This window comes from Argopecten irradians, chromosome 14, assembly GCF_041381155.1.
Source record: "Argopecten irradians isolate NY chromosome 14, Ai_NY, whole genome shotgun sequence".
Lineage (NCBI taxonomy): Eukaryota > Metazoa > Mollusca > Bivalvia > Pectinida > Pectinidae > Argopecten > Argopecten irradians.
Genome location: NC_091147.1, coordinates 12,298,030 through 12,317,225, shown reverse-complemented (window position 1 = coordinate 12,317,225; position 19,196 = coordinate 12,298,030). Strand labels below are relative to the sequence as shown.

General features: G+C 32.0%; 1 protein-coding gene and 1 long non-coding RNA gene across 2 annotated transcripts; one reads left to right on the top strand and one right to left on the bottom strand.

The window, feature by feature from the left end:
- Nucleotides 1–16: 16 nt before the first annotated feature.
- LOC138307285 (failed axon connections-like) lies at nt 17–18,004 on the bottom strand. Its single transcript, XM_069247937.1, has 6 exons — nt 17,847–18,004; nt 7,020–7,184; nt 6,331–6,527; nt 5,105–5,216; nt 4,558–4,695; nt 17–1,738 (listed from the first exon to the last, which is right to left on the bottom strand). The coding sequence occupies exons 2-6, from the start codon at nt 7,176–7,178 to the stop codon at nt 1,580–1,582; spliced, it is 765 nt and encodes a 254-aa protein (XP_069104038.1). The 5' UTR covers nt 7,179–7,184; nt 17,847–18,004; the 3' UTR covers nt 17–1,579.
- On the top strand, nt 11,716–16,999 carry LOC138306869 (uncharacterized). Its single transcript, XR_011205927.1, has 4 exons — nt 11,716–11,764; nt 15,620–15,761; nt 16,509–16,633; nt 16,898–16,999. It is a non-coding gene; the product is annotated as an uncharacterized lncRNA (long non-coding RNA).
- Nucleotides 18,005–19,196: the final 1,192 nt, after the last annotated feature.

The following is a 19,196-nucleotide window of genomic DNA, read 5'->3' as shown; positions in this document are numbered from 1 at the left end:
CTAACTCATAATGGTATTTGTATTTCAATATTTATCTTGGAATATTTTACTTCTACATGCAACATGGTTATACCAATAACGCTGTAATACTTATGTACCGGTTTTATAGTGATTATCTCCCGTGTTACGTAGGTGGGCAAAACATCTCTTTATCTGAAACACTGACTGACTTTTCTAACATAGATGGAAATATTGGTACATTGCCGTAAAACATGTCATTACCAAAACATCGTTGTCAACGGTCTCAAGCAATGAACGACGAATTTAAACTGTGAAAAGATACCATAATTTACTTCGGCAGCTATAAAATTAGTGTCCCGGATAAAACTCCATCACATGTTTTCAATATAAAATCGACGGAGACGAAAACAATGGATTTCAAAAGTATGCGACTTATTAAAACCGTTTTGGAGCAATAAGTTATATTCCTAATATGCAATAATCATTTCTATAAAATAATATAGAAACTTAATCAACTAGTCATACATCTGCCACAGTATGCTTATAAATCAGCAAGTATCTATATAATGGTTACCATTGATATGTGAAGCCTCATTAGTTACAATGGAAACTACTCAAAGGTAGTGTAAACAAATCCGAACTATGCTTAATTGATCAAGTCATTTAATCATCTCCGTTATATTTGTTCGAAAGTAGAAACTTGTAAAATACATATTACAATACTTCAATCATCTATCCGTAGGTAAATGGAACAGGAAGCACGCTCTGTTTAACTTCTAATGAATCATGTTTGTTTCATGATTTTAGAAAATAGGGTTCTAATGACAAATTTGATTTTTATCTAGAAAAAATCAGTTCAGAAGAAAGTAGGCTAAATTGACTTACCTGTCCAAATTTTAGTTTACAGTTACCTACTATTGCAAAATACTCATACCCAGTATTGTTTTCAACCACGCAGATTACCTTCCATTATCATGTAATATATCTATTTGATGCTGTTTAATATTGGTAGGTTGTAACAATATTTAGGATAATTGATTATAGTGGACTCGTTTTGGAAAAAAAATAATTGGCAGCCTGGTGTTTATCCAATCACTTTCCATTACCCGCTGACATTAAATAGAGATCAAACTAATAATAATAATACACTTTATTTAGACTTGATAACATATTGAGTCAAAGACTCGTTTCACATATGGTCAAGTAAAAATGTACAATATATACAACATTACTTAATGTTGCGAAACAATACTTCATTATATATTGTTCATTTTATATGTATATCTGTATAGGTTTATGGTAATGTCTAAAGAAAACATACACTATGACTATTTATCTAGATGAAATATTAAGACAGTATTTGGAATAAAAACGAAACTAAAATGCATCAAATAAGCTTAAGTATTTCCCTCTTTGATTATTAAAGTTATATCAAAAATATCACATTGAATATATTTATTAATCATTTCTTGTGAAGTATAATACACATGGCTTTCACAGAACACGGGCATCTGTCTAGTCATATACCAACAAATAGGTTAGTTTAATTGTACTGGGACATCTGTCTTTACCAAATATGTTTGATCACTGTTTTGTGAACACAATCTCATTATGCTCTTTATAATTGCTGCTCGTCCCAGTGCGGCCAGAATTCCGTTTTTAACCTATTTATATAATCAACTATATTCGGACACTCTTCATTGATGACAGTTTTCATAGGGAAGTCCAGAGGCACAAAGAGGATCTGGGTTAGAAATCCGAACATCGTACAGTCAATCTGTGGAAATACAATCAATACCATATATTCTTCCATAGATTACAGAGCTATTCCGCGGTTGCTGGGGAAAAGCCTCTATACGGGTTACTCAACAATTGACTAATACTTATTACATATATTTCACATGAGTGAGTTACTTAAAGTTGCGAGAGACACATTTTGTAACTGTTATAAATATAATTTAAGATTTTACCAGTGACACCACATTTAAAAAATCTGAGCAGACGAAATTCAGATAAACGTTATCCGCCGACATATACAAATAAGTTGAAGTGATATATTCAATAGCCAATATCAAATTAAAAACCCTTAATTGCATAACAACAGAAAATACACATGCGACAAAATGAAGAGAGAAAGTAATCATTCACGCCGACCCTTTAAGAGTAACACAAAGATATTGTCAACCCTTGATATTTCTCAAGCTGTCAAATCCTCGGGTTAATGTTTCCCTGCTTCACGCTCAAGGGTTGGAATATTATATTACTAATATACTCTTACCATGGATAGAGATGTCGACAATTTTATCGATGTGATTTTTTTCCATTTTTTCGCTCGAGGTATCTCTACACACAAAATCATACGTTCTCAACAGTTGTTCGACTTAGTGGCAACAACATGACATTACGACCGACAACAATGCCATGACGTCATGATGATGTTTTTGACAATTTAATCAAAAATTTTAAGCTCTCAAACACTCGAAAAGCCTCCTGTTTGAAACTTTGGCGACGGCGTCATCAACGACGTAACCAAGAGAACATATGGGTCCACCAGTTGGACAAATATATGATCTACCCGAGGCAAACCAAAACCCAGGTTGAGATAAGCATACTCTTACATAGTTCTACCAAGCGGACAGCGATATTTCAGCTCTAGTGAATTATATTGTCTGGTACAGAGAATTCACATACACAATCTTCCACCATATTTGATTTATCACTATCATCCATTTGACGGGTTCATTTATAAGTAAACGTGGAGCGGAATTTATGTTTGTTCTTTTCCAGCATGCTAAGTTGGGAAGAAGGGAGACACCAACGATACTAATAATTATAGGGGTATTACTCCAATAAGTTGTCTTTCAAGGATATTCACGGCTGCTTTAAATAATCGTCTGATGGAATTTGATTCAAAATATTAAAAAATCAGTAATGCACAATTTGGTTTCAGAAACAAAATGGTCTTCTACAGATTATACTTTTGCTTTACAGACATAAATTAGAAGAACAATGAGAAAGAAAAACAAAAACTTTATTGTTGCTTTATAGATTATAAAAATACGTTTGATTTCGTTAACAGACAAAATTTATGGTATAAGCTTATCTATGAAGGCGTGGAAGGGAAAATGTTGAATATTTTACGAGCTTTATATGATGATGTGAAATGGTATGTGAAATTCAACAATTCAATGTCTGATCTCTTTTCATATGATATCGGTTTGTTTCAAGGCGAAATCACTTCCCCGATTTTATTTTCACTCTATGTAAACGATTATGAAGAACATGTTTTAACCGATAATTGTCCTTCAGTAGAGCTGCAAATGTTAAAATTATTTCTATTAATGTATGCAGACGATACAGTATTACTAGCTGAATCTGCAGAAGGCCTACAGAAATTGGTAAATTCTTTATTACTTTATATTAACAAATGGAAGTTAACAATAAATGTTGAAAAAAACTAAAGTTATGGTTTTCAGAAATGGAGGTAAACTGAAAGACTCTGAGAAATGGTATTTCAATGGTTCCACAATAGAATATGTTGATAGCTTTAATTTCTTAAGAATTTTGTTGAAATATAATGGGAATTTCTTTATAATACAAGAAAAAATAGCTGCGCAGGGGAGAAAAGTTATGTTTTCAATATTGAATGTATGTAATAGAAATTATTTTAACATTGAAACTCAATTAAGTATTTTTGACATATATGTTGGCAGTATCTTAAATTTTGGATCGAAAGTATGGGGATTCCACAAGAGCCTGGAGTGAAAAAATTTCATTTAAGTTTTTGTAGTAGAATTTTAGATGTTAAGAAAAGTACTCCTAACGTTATGATATATCATGAACTTGGTAGACTCCTCTAAATATAGATAGAAAATTTATAATTTTTAAATACTGGTTGAAAATCAAGTCTACAGACAAATGTGTTTTAAAAGCATGTTATACGGATATGATAGACGGGGAGTGAGTGGTTGGATAATATCAGAAATGAATTATTTAGGTTAGGGCTAGGATATTTATGGAATGTTGTTCATATTGACTCATTTAATGAGAGTGGAGTACTGAATATAATTAAAGTTCGAATGATTGATAATTTTCAACCATATTGTATAACATTTATCAATTTGTCACCTAAGTGTTCTTAATACAAAATATTAATAAATAATAAACCTAGCATGGCCAAATTTATTCAACTTCTGGAAACAAGGAATAGTAAAGAATTATCTAGTTTAGGAAAATTTATAGTTTTGGTCATGAAAAAAAGAATAAATACTGTTTGAAGCAAACGTAGAAAAACTCTCTACACTAGCGTAGCGGTCGTGCACGTGTTGGATGAATCTGTACTATGTATGTGTCTGTGTGTCAAATATCTATGTGATAGTATATTAAGTTTTGTTGCACTGTATATACTAATGCACTTTTTCTGATGAACCCTAAGGTTCAAGGAATAAAAGAATTGAATTGAATTGAATATCCACCTTGAATTGAGGTTACACAATAAGTGGTTGTTGAATATTAAATTAATACCATATAAGGACAGTGATAGTAACCCCTGTAGTATTGAGGTTGTTGTGCTATAAAAGGTAATAGTAATCTTACCAAAGATGGCGTATCTCCCAGGAAATATTTCTTGTCTCCGAGATAGGTAGATATCGCTCTAATATCATCACTTCCTATTTTGTAAATTTCGTCGCTGCTATGACGACCAATTCCGTGTTTCCATGCACGGTCTCTCACCTGTGTAGGAATGAAGGCTGAATAAATATACAGTGGACGAAGTTTGATCGTACAACACATATTACAGCTGTTTGATTATAGTAGCATAAGGTTCATTTTCCATGCGACATTGTAAATGTAAAGATCAAATGATAAAAATTACAATTGACACTAAGCCAGTGTTAGACATTTAGAAAATAAGGCACATATTTATTTAGTGCAATGATTACTAACATGTTTATTATTTGTGAGGATTTTGCCACCTGAAATGGTGTATTGTAAAACACTATATCCTTTCAATAAAATAGGCTTAACATTTGGACAAATGAGATCGGCGGTGTTTCGCCGTCAGTCTGAATAAACACGACATAAATGCAGCTGCCCCAAAGTTAACATAAAACTCAATAATAAGAGATGGAATAACACTGACCCCGCTACTGAGACCCGCAGCCATCTTTTCCTGTATCTCTTCTGGTACTTGAAATTTAATGTAATCCCTGTACTCCGGCATGTGTTCAACATAACGGTACCAGAATATAGACCTAGTGTGGAAATGTGAAAAATGTTGGTTGGCTTATGGGGAAAGCCAGTTTACGGCGAATAGGAAATTACTACTAGTATATTAATACTTCATTCAGACAGTGATAGAGCTACAAATGTATGAGTGTATGAGTGTATGAGAAACAACGATCGCAAAACGAGAGATTCAACATATAGGTTAGTATTAATGATTATATAGATTTACAAAATTGTAACATAAGTAGTAAAAAATTCAGTGGAATTGTCTTTAATATTTACAACTGGTATGACAATTAAGTGTTAACCTGTTTTTAAACTAAAAATCATTAAGCACCAGGACTTCCATTCAAATTTACTAATTTTATGAGATTGTAATAATAAATCAACTGTGAAGAATTAAAACACATTTAAAAAAAATAATATTGTGTTTTAGTCAAGTTAAGCAATGAATAACTTGATTGCGTACAACCATGACTACCAATCACAGGTTATGACATGGTTTCTAGACGTAATCGCTATTAACATACAGCCAAGTTGCTATAAACATACAGTAACATAGGAAAGGCTGCTACTTTAAATCACGGCCAACAGTTCTTATAAATAACTAATGTTATCTTTCGAATACATGTTTCGAATAAAGAAAAAATTCAATAGAGGAAAAATACAGCAACAATAGCGTGTTTGAATTGAGTCCTAGGAGTAAATTATTGGTATAAATAAGCGAGACTTCAATGCATGATAACTGCACTGATTCGATCCGCTTTCAGGTGTTAATAAGCGTTGTTGCCGTACATCATAGACTGGTCTTTACATACATTTCATATGTGATATTCATCTTCATAACAATAGTAATATCCCACAAACATATCCTTCATCACAACTACGTCATTTTCTTCAAAAAGGTCTCTCACTTCGGAGATCGTTATCTCCAGATTCCATTCAGTGCCGTTAGACCACTGCGATGTTATGGAATTTATATAATAATAATCCACCAAATCCTGATTTTTTATGAAAGAGACATTACATCATTAGAGTTTAAGTGTTAAAATGTTTTCATGTTTTATTTACATGGATAATAGAACATTACTTCACTTATGTGTAGTCGGTATACATTGATTAGGATTAAGTTTGCCTCACCATGTTGTATTTTCCTCCATCATCTTCAGAAAGGATCTGGCGACTGCCTGTTTTTCTTTTGCAATCCCTTTGTATGAATCTTTCTTAAAGTACTTTGATAAATACTCAATGATGAAGTTGGAGTCTGGTATTTCCTCTTCATTGAACATAATAAACGGAGTTTGGCTTTTACTGGAGAACCCCATGTGGTCAACAATCTGTCACAGGAAAATCTTATTCATTTTAGTTTTGGTCATATATTGTGAGGGGTGTATGTATGACTATAAAGAGCCTTTGGCAGTCTACTAGGAAAATTATAATTAATACAAAAATGTAGGACCTGAGCATAATATTCTGAAGGTAAATGTGAGATTCTCAGTTAAGAAATGGGTAATGACCTCCGTACATAAATGAACTGTAAACTCGGAATCAGAATCATCTTTAAAAGGAAAGGTCCCTGTTTCCAAATCACAACGTCAAACGCTGTCATTCCATAACTTTTTACACACAAATGGGTCAAAGAGTCAAACATTTTGATAACATATATTCATCTGAATAGTAGCTTAGATGGATTCATCGAGTGTATTTCAATATTAATATGAATGATGATCATTGCAATATTTTGCTTCGAAACCCCCATTTTCCCCGAAAAATTCTCCCAATGACTGCAGTCCAAATTTAGTGGGGTCGGAAACTTTTAGACGACTGACCTGGTAGGGGATGTCGTTCATCCTCAGCCACATTTCTACTTTCATGGCAAAGGGCGATATGTTTGGAACACACTTGGCCATTACTCTGGGAAACACGTGCAGATACACGACATCCCGCTGCCATTCCGGCTTCCAGTGCTTTACGGCGGCTTCTGACATCGCAAACTGTAAAGCGATGGAGATAACGTCAATACAAGAACAAAACACTGATTTAGTAATGATAAATAAAAAGCAAATGTTACAATGTAATGTAATCAAGAACAAAACACTGATTTAGTAATAATACATAAAAAACAACTGTTATAATGCAATGTAATCAAGAACAAAACACTGATTTAGTAATGATACATAAAAAGCAAATGTTACAATGGAATGTAATCAAGAACAAAACACTGATTTAGTAATGATACATAAAAAACAACTGTTACAATGTAATGTAATCAAGAACAAAACAATTATTTAATAATGGTACATAAAAACTGCTACAATGTATGTCATCAGAACAAAACATTTATTTAGTAATTATAAATAAAAAAAAACCTGCTACAATGTATGTTATCAAGAACAAAACACTGATTTAGTAAATAACGATAATTTAAAAACCTGCTACAATGTATGTCATCAAGAACAAAACACTGACTTAGTAATGATACATAAAAAAAACATTTACAATGTAATGCTATCAAGAACAAAACACTGATTTAGTAATGATACATGAAAAACAACTGTTACAATATATGTCATCAAGAACAAAACACTGATTTAGTAAGATACATGAAAAAAAATATGTAAAAAACATTTACAATGTAATGCTATCAAGAACAAAAACACTGATTTAGTAAATAACGATAACTAAAAAAATGATACAATATATGTCATCAAGAACAAAACAAACTGATTAGTAAATACCGATACAATAACTAAAAAAAACTGATACAATATAATGATCATCAAGAAAAAACACTGATTAGTAAATAACGATAAATTAAAAAACATGAACAATAAATGTTAGCTAGAACAAAACACTGATTAAGTAAATAACGATAATTAAAAAAACCCTGCTACAATGTATGTCATCAAGAACAAAACACTGATTTAGTAATGATACATAAAAAACAACTTTTACAATGTAATGCTATCAAGAACAAAACAATTATTTAGTAGATAACGATAAGTACAATATATGTCATCAAGAACAAAACACTGATTCAGTAAATAACGATAATTAAAAAGCCTGCAACAATGTATGTCATTAAGAACAAAACACTGATTAAGTAAATAACGATAATTAAAAACCTGCTACAATGTTTGTCTATCACAAAATTAAATACTGATTTTAATGAATAAATAATGAAGAAAAAAACCCTGCTGTGAATGAAACATTTTTAATAAATAATGATAATAAAAACTCTTGATATGCTCATTTAGTTATAAAAAATTGACATAGGTAATATAGGTAAAACATACAACATACTTTCTCATAAAACTTATTTTATATAAACATAACTTTTACATAATCTATACTCAAGTTTATAAAACCATAAATATCTGTACGAGGACGGGGACAGAATAAATTTAGACAAGAATATTTATCACATAGTTCGCATCATTTCGAGTGTGAAATATTTTAGTATACTATAAGCTAAAACGTTTTTTATTGGCTGGAACAATGACATGAAGTCAAGATTTGAGGACAGAGTGACAGAAAGCGTCTTCGCCTGGATATTTTATAACACATTTAGACGATGAGATTCTTCAAAATGCATCCTAAAAATAATTTCTTTTGTATTCATTTGTAATCAGTTTAATATTGTATAAAATTCATCTCGAATTTTTCATATTTGCTCACCTAAATTCGCAAAAATGAAACCATCCTAGATTTACAAAATTCCATTTGAAATCAACACTCATTAAGGATGCTATATGTAAGGAACCAGGGACAGAACATGCTGGTGAAGAATAGAGAAGGACAATATAAATATACCCACTTCATCGGTGTGGCTCGTCAAAACAGGAATCACATATATGTCTTCACAATCCAATGCGAAATGGTACCACATATTTCAGGTGTTAATATGACTGAAGGAAAAGCCTTAAAGGACTCAGCCAGATGTTTCAGTAACCATTAATTATGCAATGTTAAAAAGTACAATTTATGGAAATAATGGAGCCGATTTTACTTTTTTTATTTCATATAATCACACCCTTTCCTTGTCCCCAAACCCCCATTTGAAAAGGAAACCCCCATTTGAAAAGGAAACCCCCATTTGGGAAGGACGACATTTTCTGTCTGTAACAGATATTCCGTTTTTGGTCAGCTGATTATATTGGAAAGTGGTCCAAATAACTTGAACGTTTGCAAATAAAGAGCGATAGCACTGAGCTTCTACCTGATGAAGATTACGATTGTCGGATCATAAGAGCGTTTGAACCGCTCGATTATATAATGAGCTTACATAAAGCATATCCATGCTGATTCCCCATGATTCCTATATGTGTAAAAATGGCGGCCGTAAACTGAAGCTATCCGTATGTAGGATTGGATTTTGAAGATTGTTTTTTCTTATATTTTCATGTATGTGTTACCTTAGAAGGATTACAACTAATCTTTAGAGAGAAAACAACAACAACGCTCAGTGACAAGGTTTTATCTAATCTGAGACTTCGTTAATGATTTAATCCAAATTAAACATGATTTATACGTTTTATTGAGAATAACCAGGTAAAAGTATTGTTTAGTCTGACATCTTTACATCAGAACGTCCATTAAGTATATGAACTATTTTAAAACCAAGTTACTTACCTACAAAACATGTATACCTATATACATTATAGGTAGTATTAAGTATTCATCTAACACTTGTTCATATGTGTATTTGTGGGTGTTTTAGGTGGGGTAGTTTTGATTGGCTACTTGACTGTTATTGATATTGATGGAGATTATTATTGTTATCAAGAACAAGGACAGTTAAATGATATGACCTTCATGCCGACTGAGCAATTAAAGTAGGAATGTGTGTGACATCGATCATTATTAATAATAAGATAGATAAGGCGTTTTAAGGATCTACTCTGGTGACGTTTCAGTCTCGTTGAAGCCTCGTTTCAATATTAATCAAAGAAGGTTTTGTTATTTAAAGAAGAAAAACTAATTATCTCTATTTGTTACAAGTTGCCATATAGAAAAAATCAAACAATTATATATCTATAGTTTGTTTTTATGCACAAAAATTTAAGAAATGATCGATCATTTCTTACACATTGTAGAGAGGTGCAACTTCACCCTTTTTACTTCTATATTGTCACTTAAATCGCCTTTACGACTATATTCTATCTACATGAAATTCATTTTTGCTGTAAAGTTTTTTAAAGAGCATTCACGTGTGAAATTAAAATATATTTTTACGATCGTTTAAGAAACAGCAAATTGTTTTCTTTTGAACTACAACATTTTAACTTTTTCTGTGAACCATTGAATCTGTGAAAAATTGCAAAATACTTGTTTTTTCATATTCAAAATCTTGTGGGAAGGAGTATTATATAAAACTATTCTGAGCTAAAATAATGAATTGCCGGTGTAATGATTATTTATATTAATGAAAATTTTAAGGTTTGTTAATTTTGCAAATATTCATACTTATTAGACAACCAATTTGCAAAATATTGCCTTAAAGTTTTGAAATTCCGGTAAAATAGTTGATTTATAATTGCTCAAAATCAAGCACGCCACCATAATAATTTCGTTCCATTTTCAGCTTTGGTATGAATTTCTATTTCAATGGTATTGTGAGGAGGTTTTAGTAGGTATGTGTCGTTAACCTCCACACATACAGAATGTAGAGCGTTTTCGAGGTTCATGTACATGCGTTTACTGTCATTAGGCGACACATTAAATAATAAAAAAATAAAAGAGGTCGTTAATTTGACATTTAACCACCTTAAGTAGTGTATTAAATCAATCTGTTGGCAGAAAGGACATGTATATATCGAGAAGCATATCAATGGAGAGCTAGACAACTTAGCGCGACCACGAACGAACATGTCACTATAAGATTCCTCAATAAATGACCTATATACTGGTGGTATGGAGTATATTTTAAACCAATGAACTTTCCAGTGAATAGTAACTACTGTCAAAATCATATATACATAGACATTGGGAACTCCGTCAGGATCAGTGTCATTGATAACGGCAGGGGGTACAGTTGAAATATTTTATGTGTCTTATTTTAAACATGTTAGTTTTGATTTAATAGACAGTTGAAATATTATGCTTAAATGACGAAGAGCAAAATTACAGGTAGATTTCAAGACCAATGCGTCCCATGGCGCACATTTGCAGTGACCATTATTGCATATACATGTAAATAGAAACCTAAAACACCTGTATGATTTTTCTCACAACATTTTCGAAACAGAAAAACCTGATTTTATTTTATGACACAAAAATGATATAGTTGTTTCTGGTTCATAATTTGTTACGATTTTCATTGTTCATAAAATCAACACCTGTTTGAATGCTTCAAAGTAGATATATGTATTACGCTAAAACACAATTTGCATTGTCAGTTAGCTATGAATTATCGTCCAATCAAATAAACTAAAACCATACATCATCCTTACGTATTTACCTATATAGTATATGTATGACAGATCGCTGTGAATATACAATCACCTGCTATCCCTATACATCAAACAACCAGAAACAGTTATATAATGTAGCGCTCCATTTACACTATATCACGGTAAGTGCGCAATGTGTGTGTGTTTTAATCGTTTTTCTTTTGTCCTTATTTATGTGCTTTATCGTTTCAAATGCATAATTTCATGTATTGTGGAAGTATACCTTACTCGGGATCATAGCATTACTACAATATTGTCTTCGATTTGATATTTATAAATTTACTGTCTGAACGCTTACGTTGTGCATATGTACTTATTATTCGGTATTACAAATGAGGTTAGAGGACTATAAAGAATTGTTGCAGTCGCGCCATGTTATATCTTTATTTGTTGTTGTTGATATAGTGATTTTATATCTATGAAAATACTTAAGGATTACATATGGTTTATTTTGCCCCCGACTTCTACATATACCGTACGGCGATTATTCAATTATCTTATTTAGTGATTAAATGGGAATATTCTCAATATTGAATACATTCCGGATATACATGGCATAACTGTATTGTATTATTGCATTCTTAGTTGTTACGTTTTAGTATCATTAACATAATAAATTACGCAAATGTGAAAATGTTATCAATATTTGTTACTTTTTGCAAATTTTGCATTTATAAATCATAGAGCGCATCATTGAACAAACTGTATATTTCTTCCTAAGATAGGTCTTACGTGCCTACTTATTCTCAGTAAGTGTACACTTTGTTCCGGGGTGGTCTATTACTTCATATAGAAAAAAAACCTGTTAAAGTATGCCAAAAGTAATTAAAATTCCACAGTCGCTTAATTTATGCATATTTTTAATGGTTACCATGGTAACGTTTGCTGCAGGAAAAGAAAACGTTTATTACAAATGAAATGAGAGTGTACTCCATATTTACGTCACCGCAACTTGATTTCTTATCTCATATTTGAAAATATTGATGGATAGCCACAACCATGCAAAGTCCTATCGACCATATACATCTGAGCTCTTAGGACATATATAATGAGATCTACACTACATGTGAAAGTAGCAGCTTAACTCAGTTTCCATCACTAAACATTACTTGCAATGGAACAATATATAGCTTTACTTCAAGTAGGTAACACATATAATGTTTATACATACATAATATGAACAGACTAATTATATTTCATCAAAATATTCAGGAAATAACTACCACAAACATTAATTTTGATCTTTTCGTTTAGTTAAGTTAATATATTACTTTAAAATGAAATAAAATTAGTCAAAAATCATAAAATTTAGTAACGCCCTTTTTCAAATATGTAATATTTACATGAAAACATAAACTTTAGTGTATTCTTATATAATTCAATTTTGCTTGTAACGAGCATTTTCATTGGCTTAAAGTTTAATCTATCAGCCTATGAAGGAAAAAATGGCGTCGCAAATTGTAACGTTGCTTCGAATTAGCCAAGATAACAGCGTAATGGAGTCCAAAATGAACTCTGAATATTGAAGAGATTATTTTTAAAAATAGTAAATTGAATAATGAGGATTATTTTCAATAGATTTTTTTATATTATGGGGTAAATTGGAGTGTACTGTAAATTGGAGTGTAAATTGGAGTGAAATTTGTGTTATATCTCAATAACATAACAAATCTATTAAAGATTATCTTTAAATACTGAAGTATACAGTATTCCTATAATCAGTATTAACATTGTAAAGTTTTAATTAAACTAAATTTATCTGGTGTAATGTGAGATACGAAAAGTGGACGGAAGTTGTTTTTAACAAAAAATCCCAAGTGTAGTCCAGTAAAAATACGAAAAATAGAGGCCTAACCTCCAAATAATTGCAACAGAATTTGTTTTCTGCTTTTTGAGTTGGAGGATCTTAGGAAAGTCATTTTTTCAACACCCGAAAAATAAAAAATATATAGAAATTACACTTTTGACCACTTTTAAAGTACAAAATATGCTATTTTTGCAATACTTGAAATATGAAATCGGGTATATAGTAAGATCAACTTTAGGTTAGTACAAATAAGTTGAAATGATATAATAATTTCAGTCAATCCAAGAGATAAAGAAGGATGAAAACGGCTGAAAAACTTTTGAATTTAGCTAGCATTACCGTTTTTGTTCTTTTTAGATGCAAACATTTATAAAATCTTACCCTGAACTATATCAGTTTATGTTTTATGCCTTAAAGAATTACATTTTCTTTGATATCAATGCATGTTCGATAATACATTAGCTAGAAAAACCTAAATATTAACATGTCAAGTTGACTGATCGTGCCAATTTGAAATGTTTTATACTTAGATTTTTGACAAAACACCCATTTTGGTAGTTAAAATTTCGGAAAATAAAAAAGCAAATGCTGCCAAACATGTGATATCCTTTTTTGTTTATTTTTTACTTGTTAATTTGATCATTTGTTGTAAAAACGGTATAAAAATGCACATGGTATTTAGAAGTAAAAACTTCCTATCACGTTAATTTGGCTGAATACCAAATTATGTCTAAGTCCATAAATCTGCAATATAAAAATCTTAATTTTTCGAATATGCTTTATTCGTTTGTCATTAAATTTTGCCAGTAAATATATCAGAACTGTGATGATGTTCAGCTATAAAATTTAACTTGAACTTTTGTTTTGTTCCTTTATCTCATTGAAAATTGTATAACCCCATCCAGTTCCATTATGGAAAAATGAAAAACTGACCCATGCAAATATTTAACAAAAAAGAAACTTCAAACTCACTTTATAAAGAGCGCTCCGTTATGGTGGTAATATCTGTCAAAGGATTTTGCAATCTGATTAGTCACAAAATAGATATTCACATTTTTGACATTTAAACTTAAGGACTTAGCCGATTAGAGAAGTTTAGTCAAATTGGCACTAAATGAGGATCGACCTCAAGTCTTTTATATTTGGGGATATCTTGATATAGTTGTCTCTTTTAGATAAGTATAGCCTACATAGAATCTAAATTAATAACTATCTAAAAATTTGAGACGGTACTTTCTGAATAATTCTTGAATGAAAAAGACATATTATTCAATTTGGACTTGAAAATGTCCTTGGAAAAGGCCAAAAGACCAACTTTGAGCAACCATATTATCTCAGGTAGTGAAAGTAAAATGTTTTACTTTTAAAGCCTTTAATCAACAAGTTTTATTCAAAACGATTCCACCAAAATGAGTATCAATGGTATTGTTGATAATAACAATTTTTTATCTTAACAATCCAACAAAAGCATGTGTGGCTGTTGCAAGGACATAATTATACAATTTTCATGCTGTCATACTTTTTCCCTGTGTTGATTTCAACTTATGTTTTTGGCAATCTGTGCTGTCCTTATAACGTTCTTGTCATACATTAATTTTCTAGTATCTCATGATAACCATATAAGTTTATATTTGGCTTCAAAGTTGGCAAATTATGTAAATACCCCTATTTTTCTGATTTTTTGGGGATCAAATTTTTATTTGTGGCGACTTTTTTTCTTGTATAAAACAATGTCAGATCTGTATAAAAAACAAAGAAAAAATTATGTTGCAATTATTTTGGAGTAACACCCTATCTTTACTGGACTAGTGGTACATTCAATGATTTAGGTCGTTACATTTACGATTTTCATGCTTTATGCATTCGTTCCTATATACTCACGGCGATCATACCAATGTCTAGTAAAACAGAAGGATGAATTATAGAAAAATATTCGGTAAAAAAATATAAACTTTTATTTTACCAATTAAGCTTTGCTCATGGTATATTTCAATGATTATAAATTTTCATTTTGTATAAACAGAAGACAGCTGTCACTTTGTACGGTCGATTAAGTTTATGTACAATGTATATATATCATACATTCGCTGTTATAACCCTTACTAATACAAAACGTTTCTTAACGGCGTTTTGACAAGCTTGATAAGTGTTAAAGCCTTCGTGGTTGCAGGTCTGATTTTTATACCGGATAAAAAGGAGCATGGAAAAGGGAACACTGTTACTGAAGATGGTAGTGATGGCCGCTTTACTTGGCCTGGTGATGAGTTGGCACCATGATCCATTCGTCTCTATAGACGTGGCGGGAGTTCTAGGTAAGACATACTACAATTTATATAGTAAATTCAGTTGTGGCACATTGGTAGTTTACATGTAGCCAATAATCTAGTTTGTCCAATGACTGTGCCGCTTTTGCAAAAACGTTTTTTCGTGCATGACGTCAACAATACTCGACGTACAATTCGTTACGTGATGCAAAAAACAACCTCAAATTTCTAATCAATGACATTGGGTGCATAAATTAAAGACCCATGGGGATGCTTTAATACATTTTAATGTTAGTTTTGACATTCTGGTGGTTGACGTTATCTATAGTTATTGTTTTTTAAATACATATATCTTTATTTTTATTTTGACCAATGATTATGTTTTCTTTTTATTTAGTAAATGTTGGAGACAATGGTTGACTAGCCTTATCGTTAATACTGTATAACATGACATGTTCGTTGTATGTGGAATCTAGTTATCTGGGGAAAAGAATATCTCATAACAAGTTTAGCACATAATAAGAGAATAACTTACCCTGGGCCAATCACAAACATTTTTACCAATAAAATACTTCAAAACTCCAAACCGCAGCAGAAGGTACCACCTTTCGGACGTTTAATGTATTTATCGAAGTTTGCGTTTAATTCTTCGGTGCGAATGTTCACGCATGGGTATTGTTATTGTTAGAAAAAGAAAATGAAAAAAAAATTACCCCTAAGACAAATATTCTGTATAAACTTTCATTTTCGAATGTTGATGTATTAACGTTGATGTTTTATGTGTTCTGTATTAAGATCCACGGCATCCCAAAATTCCCGGTTATCCGCTGTTCCTGCAGGGCAACCTACACATAAATAACCCGTATGGGTATTTCTCCTACTACAGAAACCAACTGGGTCTGTGGTGATGGAAACTCAATGTAAGTATTGTTTGTACATACCCAACTACTCCTATTTATCCTATCTATCACCGTTATTCTCTATCGTCAACTGCTGTAATGGCGACGAGATTGGGTACTGGATGATTCGTGTTTCTTTCTACTTTTTGAGTTATCTTAATTCATAAAATGATAAACGTCCTCTCACAAATTTGTTACATATTTACTATGCTTAGTCTGTCCTATTTTAGTGACATGATATTAAAACATACACTGTATCATTTGTTTTTGTACTTTTCTTTTCAGCTACTCCCCTTCACATGAATGTAACACAAAATCAGAATACTAAATCAGCATTACACGACAAAACTGTCTCGTGATTACTTTGTGGGGTAAATTTTGTCTGGTGAAGAATAAAAAATATTCAAATATATTTTAAGCCTACTCTCGTTTGTCTGTGTTAAACAAGTCAGAAACACTACTGACATCGATATAATCTTATAATCATTGGCAATTGTAATGACGTGATGTCTAGAATAGCCAATTGCTAATAAAGTGGGCTTTTCGTTCATTTTTGTCTTTATTAAATATCTCGAATGCCTGAACCCATCTGGCCATTCTAGGTCAAAGACGGTGATGATCAACTCTGCTCAGATCCACTACATATAATTCAGACTCTAATTAAAATCAAACTTGGAATTCCGTCTACCTTTAAAAAGTTCGAAAACACACACCGATGATTTCATATAGGTGACACGTTGATTGACACACCATAATTATATACATCTTTTTAGGTTTTATGCAGTGTTGACCCCGAACGGGTCGCTGTTATTGGAGCAAACAATATCGTATGTAATGGATCGGAGTTACTGAACAAGTCTAGTTTTCGGAACAATGACGTTAAGTGTCATCAACCAATCAATCAAAGTCTAATTCTAAAGCTCCGCCGTGGCCGGTGACAAGCCCGTGTTGAGAAAGTAGGAGAGGCATAGTGTCGACTAGAGGTCGTAACCTAAATCTTGACTATAACACCTAACAATAAATCGGTGTAATTCTAATTTGATTGTACATATACATTATTTGAATGTTTGGTTTACTAGCAGGATTAAAGTCCGTTTGACAGTCATGCATGTATAGTCATTTATGGACTGATAAAAATACCTACAGCAATATATGAACGTAACAGTAAAGAGACGAAGGGGGAGGGGGGACAAGTATACATGGGAAAAGCAATAATCCACAAAAAAACGCTTACCTGCTAACACGACTGTGACTGGAGTGTCCCAATAGATCAACTTATTGACCTCTGAAGTGCAGCCTTTATATGATATTAGCCTGTACGCATACCAGCGTTGGTAAACAACGCTTATCTGTAGATTTTACATATCTTCGTACAGGGGTTTCGGTCATGTGTATTCATGTATGTGCATCAATTTATACATGTGTGTGAAAACATTAAAACGCTCCGTATCTACATTAGTTATACAACATTTTTAGCTGTTTTATTTTCATTAAGAACAAAGTTTCAACAACTTGGGGTCTTCTCTGAGTGTCACATGTAGCAGCGGGGGTGAACCCGGAAAGTCCTGATGGCCGTACACATCGTGTCACCTAGAAGGTCAAGGTCGTGGTGTGAATTATTTTATTGGTGTTAACTAGAGCGGCAGTCTTCCTTAAACTGTAAACTTTCACTGTAAAGTGGCGAACTTTTAGATCAAAGTCACAAAGGCATGTAAATTCGCAAATATTTATCTCCGCGAATTAATATTAACTATGATATGTTGTGAGCTATTTTCTATTTATTTGTTTTATTAATTTTCTTCCTTTTTTCTGACACATCTCCGACTGTAGAAAGACGTAACGGTAAGAGTAGTAGCGCTGGTGCTCGTATTAGGCGTTCATCGGACTTGAGAACTTAAATATAGTGATTGTCTCACCAATTTTTATCTCAAAATAAAAAAATAGCAAGAGAGCGGTGTCTAAATCCTCGGATCATTCCTCGATGTAGGTGTTCAAAGACTGTTGTTTTATGTACTCCGTGTACATGCACAGAAAAAGTAAAATAACAAAATAATTGTTGCATTTTGAATTCGGTCGATGCAAGAAAATTCATGAATCTCATCAAGCATGAATTGGTATATAGACCAATGCATAAACCAATGGTATTGCCACCTGTCATGTTTTCCTTAGGTTGATATTCCGTGGAATCATTTTGACGTGTTGGTAAATTGGTAATAATAAATGAGCTAGATATGGACGTAGCTCCTCCGCATTTATTTACATAGATATCTTAGGGTTTTTGACTTCCTACAAACGTTCTTATACCTGAAATTAGAAAGTTTTCAAAATTACAACATTTTATTTGAAATATTGGCAATGTTTATCAACGTTGAAATATCGCCAAACGAAACAAGAAATTATATCTGTCAGCATTGGCTGATTATAACGGAAAGAACCGAGTGCACATTCGAGTTCGAATTCATGGTCGCTGAAAATCTCTCCGGCTAATGGATATATAGACGTAATAACACCACAAAGAGACCACTTATATTTTATCGGTTATATTGGCCTGATTAAGTGTAATAGCCGATACATTTACAGCGTA

Bases quoted from the DNA above. Each gene is read 5' to 3' on its own strand.
- LOC138307285 (XM_069247937.1), bottom strand. From the start codon at position 7,178: ATGTCAGAAGCCGCCGTAAAGCACTGGAAGCCGGAATGGCAGCGGGAT. The intron at 6,528-7,019 runs GTCAGTCGTCTA...TTCCTGTGACAG, and splicing joins TGAACGACATCCCCTACCAG to ATTGTTGACCACATGGGGTT. The intron at 5,217-6,330 runs GTGAGGCAAACT...TTTCCACACTAG, and splicing joins ATGGAGGAAAATACAACATG to GTCTATATTCTGGTACCGTT.